Raw genomic sequence first — 4,288 nt, 5'->3', positions numbered from 1 at the left:
AAAAACGCAACGCTTTTTTTATTGTAAATCATTTCAGAACAATGGCATTTTAACGCATCATAATTTGGCAACACATGAATACATAGGCACTTCTTGAAGCCAGCTAATGTAAGTTCTGGTTTTGACAGGTCAGTTATAATAAATTCATGGTGTAATTTTTTTATGGACCACAGGTAGTTAAAAACTGTTCATTAAACAGTCAAACAGGACCAAACAGCACTTTCACAAAATAAACTATGAACACATCTTGAATAGTATCAATGATTCTCTCTGGAGTTACAACTTCACACAGAAAATCCAAGCAGCATATTTCATCTATGATTTCTCCCAGTGTTTCAATCTGACTCACAATGCCAGACGCATCAAAAGGAAAGCACCTCAGATGTTTCCATGAGGTCTATCTCACATTTCTACGTTTTCAGATGAACTCATCTTGCACCAGCAGGCTGTGATAAATATTCTGCTTATGATGTGCAGCTGTCACCGACGAGCTTTTCACAGCGTGATGTGTCGTCTCTCGCTACGTTTTCTGGGCTCTTTCCTCCACGTACAGCTGCATCTGTGACAGCCAAACAAACAAATATGAAGAGCAGTAAACAGAGAAGCTTAAACACATGACATGAAAGACACTTTGGCAAACAGCTTCACAGGAAACGTTTGACACGTTTTAACATCACAGTTGTTTTGTCTTCCAGCTGACCTTCACTATGTCGGACGTCATGGACTTCAGTGGAATGAGTCTCGGCTCCTTCATGTGAACTTCCTGCTCGTCTGCGACGATCCATGGAAAATCCTGAAGATGTAAATGTGCACAAGCGACTGAACCCGTGAAAATGGTTGTTTTGTGTTTACATTTTATAGCAAAGTTAACCTTTTCACATTTTGTCACATGTGACAGACCACCATTCAAGCTCAAATGTTATCTAGTTCACAATTTTCACAAAATGTGAAAAGTAGGGTTATCAATAATTTTACAGTCTTGATAAAAACACTCACCTTAATGACTTGAACCTTCTCCATGTTGCGTGTAGCAGCATCTCTGGTGTGCACAAGCACTGTGAAAGAACAACCTGAGACAGAAACAACACATTTCTCTGTTTTCATCATTTCAACATCTTTTTACTGCTGCCGACTAGGCCTGTCATGATAGCAAATTCCCAGAAACGACTGCGATAAATAATAATATTGTCACTTTGAAACCATTTTCAGCTAACATGTTGATAATGGCTTTATAATGCAAGTTCAGCCTCTCATAGAACATGGCACACTGGAACTGGAAGACATTTTAAAAATCCAAAATAAAACAACTGAAAAGAAGAAATAAGACAAGCAAGAAAATAAAAACCAAGAACAACCAAAACCATAAATAAAATGGATTATGGATTATCAACAAAATCGCCCTTCAAAAAATATTCACCACCACAATGGAAATTAGCAAGATAAGTTTAATTTATCATGTGGATAATTAATTGTTTGTTGCGACAGGCTCACTGTTGACTTATCAAATCAACTTTAACACATTATGATTATTTTTCTATTTGTGTTTAGGAGCTTATAAAGATAACTCCTCTCACCTGGGGGGTTGTTGTTTAAAACAGCGTCACACACACTGATCTTCAGGATGAACGCTCTCAGCAGCTGCTCCACGTGTGACAACAAAGTGTCTGAGCTGTGCCAATCAATTACTCCAGTTAGTGATCACAAACACATTTAAAGTGACTTGACAAAAGGCAGCTGCTGTTTGGGTATTGCTGGTCCAAAAAGAGGCTGGAAACCTGATTGAGAGCAGAGGAGGTTGGGAGATCTCAAACACAAATCTCTCGACCGGATGATGCTCTTTGTCCATGATGACCACGACCACCTTCTCTGCGTCGTTCTACGACGTAAACATGATGAACCATCAGCGCCGTCACAGAGAAAAAAACAAGCCGAACTCGTCTTACCTTCTCGATGAGTGGCTTCACACAATGTAAAGTGTCTTGGATGTACTGATTCAGCTCAGGGTGACAGGACATCTGAGGATAATTGTGCCAAAAACAGAAGACAGTCAAGCAGATTCGTCTTAAGACGTGTCGTGCATTTCTTCAGAAGTCCCTACCTGCACAGGTACGTTGTATTTCTTCCTCTTCTGAAAGATTCCAGAGGGATAGACTTCACGCACATACAGAATGTGATGAATCGCAACCTCCAGGAACTCACACAAAATATCAGCAACCACTGGAAGAGAGGAGTAACCCTGAATCAGGCCACTTATGCACTGTTTAAGGGAGCAGGATGGCAGACATGAACCAAACTGCGACACAAAGTTATTTAATGATGTTACATTAGTCAAATCAAGTAGTAATAAATATTAGCAGGAAACTAAAACTGCATTTTGGGACATCGTTAGCAAAGCATGGAATCTAGAAGAGTAAATACTTGTATAAGCCACATTTTTTCTAAAGAAATCCAATCAAAACAGCTGAAGTTTGTGGTTATAATGTGACAAAAGGTTTAAAAAAAATCAAGAGTTTTATGTACTTTTACTAGGCACAAGAAACAACAACAAAAATGAAATAAACACTGTTTCTCATTCACATGGTGAATGTGAAATACTGGCTATATTTAGCCTCCAATATTTAGGTTTTAGAAAAATGACTGAACCCCATGAATGGGTTTGATTTGATGTTAAAATCAGCTAAAATACCTGACTATCTGTGAATCCTTAACTTGTTCTTATTGTTCAGCATAAGAATGAAACAGCTTAGTGATAAACTCCAGCACCATCACACAAATCTGATGTTCTATTTTATAATAATAATAAATAGCATATATACTATAGAAATATATGCTACAGTTTTAAAGCATATATTTCATCTAATAAGCTCAAATTTTGTTCATGCCCTTTATGAAAACAAGGACAAGATATGAAATGTGCTGCTGCGTTTACTCAGAGCACACAGCTAACAAAAAGAAAACAGTTTCATTAGGTTGGCTGTCTCACCTTGTCCAAAGTTCAGGTCTTGTCTTGTCAGGGTTGTCATTGTTTATTTCCCAACAAAGAGAACAGAGGAAAAATGTTTCTCCGGCTCGCTCTGCCTGGGAAGCTGTGAAATATCTCTAGCTGCTAGTTGCTTCACATTCCTCTTCTGTGTCGATGTCTGGTAGAAATGTCAAGAATTAGAATGACTTCCTGTGATCAGACAACAGTGACAGCAACGCAAACAAACTTAAATGTATATTATTATCTTCTTAACAACCAAAAGAGAGGCTAATTCCGTGATGTTGCCTCGTGGCGCACGTGGATGACGTAGCTCCCCAGTGGTCCAACAATGATGACGTAAGCATTTGAAACTGAGCAACGTTTATTGCAAAAGATTTTATACTTGGAGGAGAAAAACAGAAAACTTAATGATCAGGTAGCCCAAAATGAGCGAATGATGGGAGAAATGTCTGAGGAGGCTGAATCTCTTAGAAACAGGTACTTGAACCTGCAGCTTGAGTTGAAGAAAGAGGAGCAAGTACATCGACACAAATTGATCAAATACAAATTTAATATTGATAGACAACATACAAATCTGCTTACAACACAAGAATTTGTAGTTCAACAACAAAAATTGACCCAGACAGACAATTTGGCATCACAATTTAAACAACACACAATGGACAAATCCACACAGACACAAATTGAGAAATACACAGTTGAAAAATCTTCGCGGTGTGAAACATCTACTCCTGAACGTAAGAGCTGGTGGAATATGTGTGTGGATGGGCTGTTATTTGCTGGAAAGCACACCCTGCTGGGTGTTGTTCAGGCTGCGATAACAGCAAAAGTGTTTGACATGGCATATGAATTTTATATGCAAAGAGAAGTTCCTTTCTAAGGAATAGACCAGGGTGCTGGTCCCCCTATTCAAAAAGGGGGACCACAGAGTGTGTTCCAACTACTGGGGGATCACACTCTGAAGCCACCCTGGTAAGGTCTTTTCATGGCTACTGGAATGGAGGGTCCATTAGATAGTCTAACTTCAGATTAAGGAAGAGCAGTGCAATTTTTGTCCCAGCCAAGAAACACTGGGAATATAGGGTACTAGGCCCTTAAAATGGGCTTTTTGCAGATGATGTGACACTAATGGCATCATGAAGTCATGATCTCCAGCTCTCACTGGAGGAGTCTGCAGCTGAGTGAGAAGTGATTGGGATGAGGATCAGTGCCTCCAGATTTGTTGCAGAGGTTAGTGCACCTTTAGAGTCTTGGTTAGGGCAGATGGGGGCGGCGGGGGATTCAGAAATTAGTAAATGTATTATT

At 39.3% G+C, this 4,288-nt stretch overlaps 1 protein-coding gene across 1 annotated transcript; it reads right to left on the bottom strand.

Annotated features, from left to right (window-relative positions):
* mad2l2 (mitotic arrest deficient 2 like 2) lies at window positions 1-3,286 on the bottom strand. Its single transcript, XM_055048520.1, has 8 exons — window positions 2,984-3,286; window positions 2,099-2,217; window positions 1,944-2,015; window positions 1,776-1,876; window positions 1,575-1,669; window positions 997-1,070; window positions 701-793; window positions 1-559 (listed from the first exon to the last, which is right to left on the bottom strand). Exons 1-8 carry the CDS (start codon window positions 3,021-3,023, stop codon window positions 521-523), a joined length of 633 nt encoding a protein of 210 aa, XP_054904495.1. The 5' UTR covers window positions 3,024-3,286; the 3' UTR covers window positions 1-520.
* Window positions 3,287-4,288: the final 1,002 nt, after the last annotated feature.

This window comes from Poeciliopsis prolifica, unplaced genomic scaffold (genome assembly GCF_027474105.1).
Source record: "Poeciliopsis prolifica strain line A6 unplaced genomic scaffold, Auburn_PproV2 SCAFFOLD027, whole genome shotgun sequence".
Classification (NCBI taxonomy): domain Eukaryota; kingdom Metazoa; phylum Chordata; class Actinopteri; order Cyprinodontiformes; family Poeciliidae; genus Poeciliopsis; species Poeciliopsis prolifica.
The sequence above is the reverse complement of the archived record's forward strand: the minus strand, read 5'-3'. Positions and strand labels throughout refer to the sequence as shown.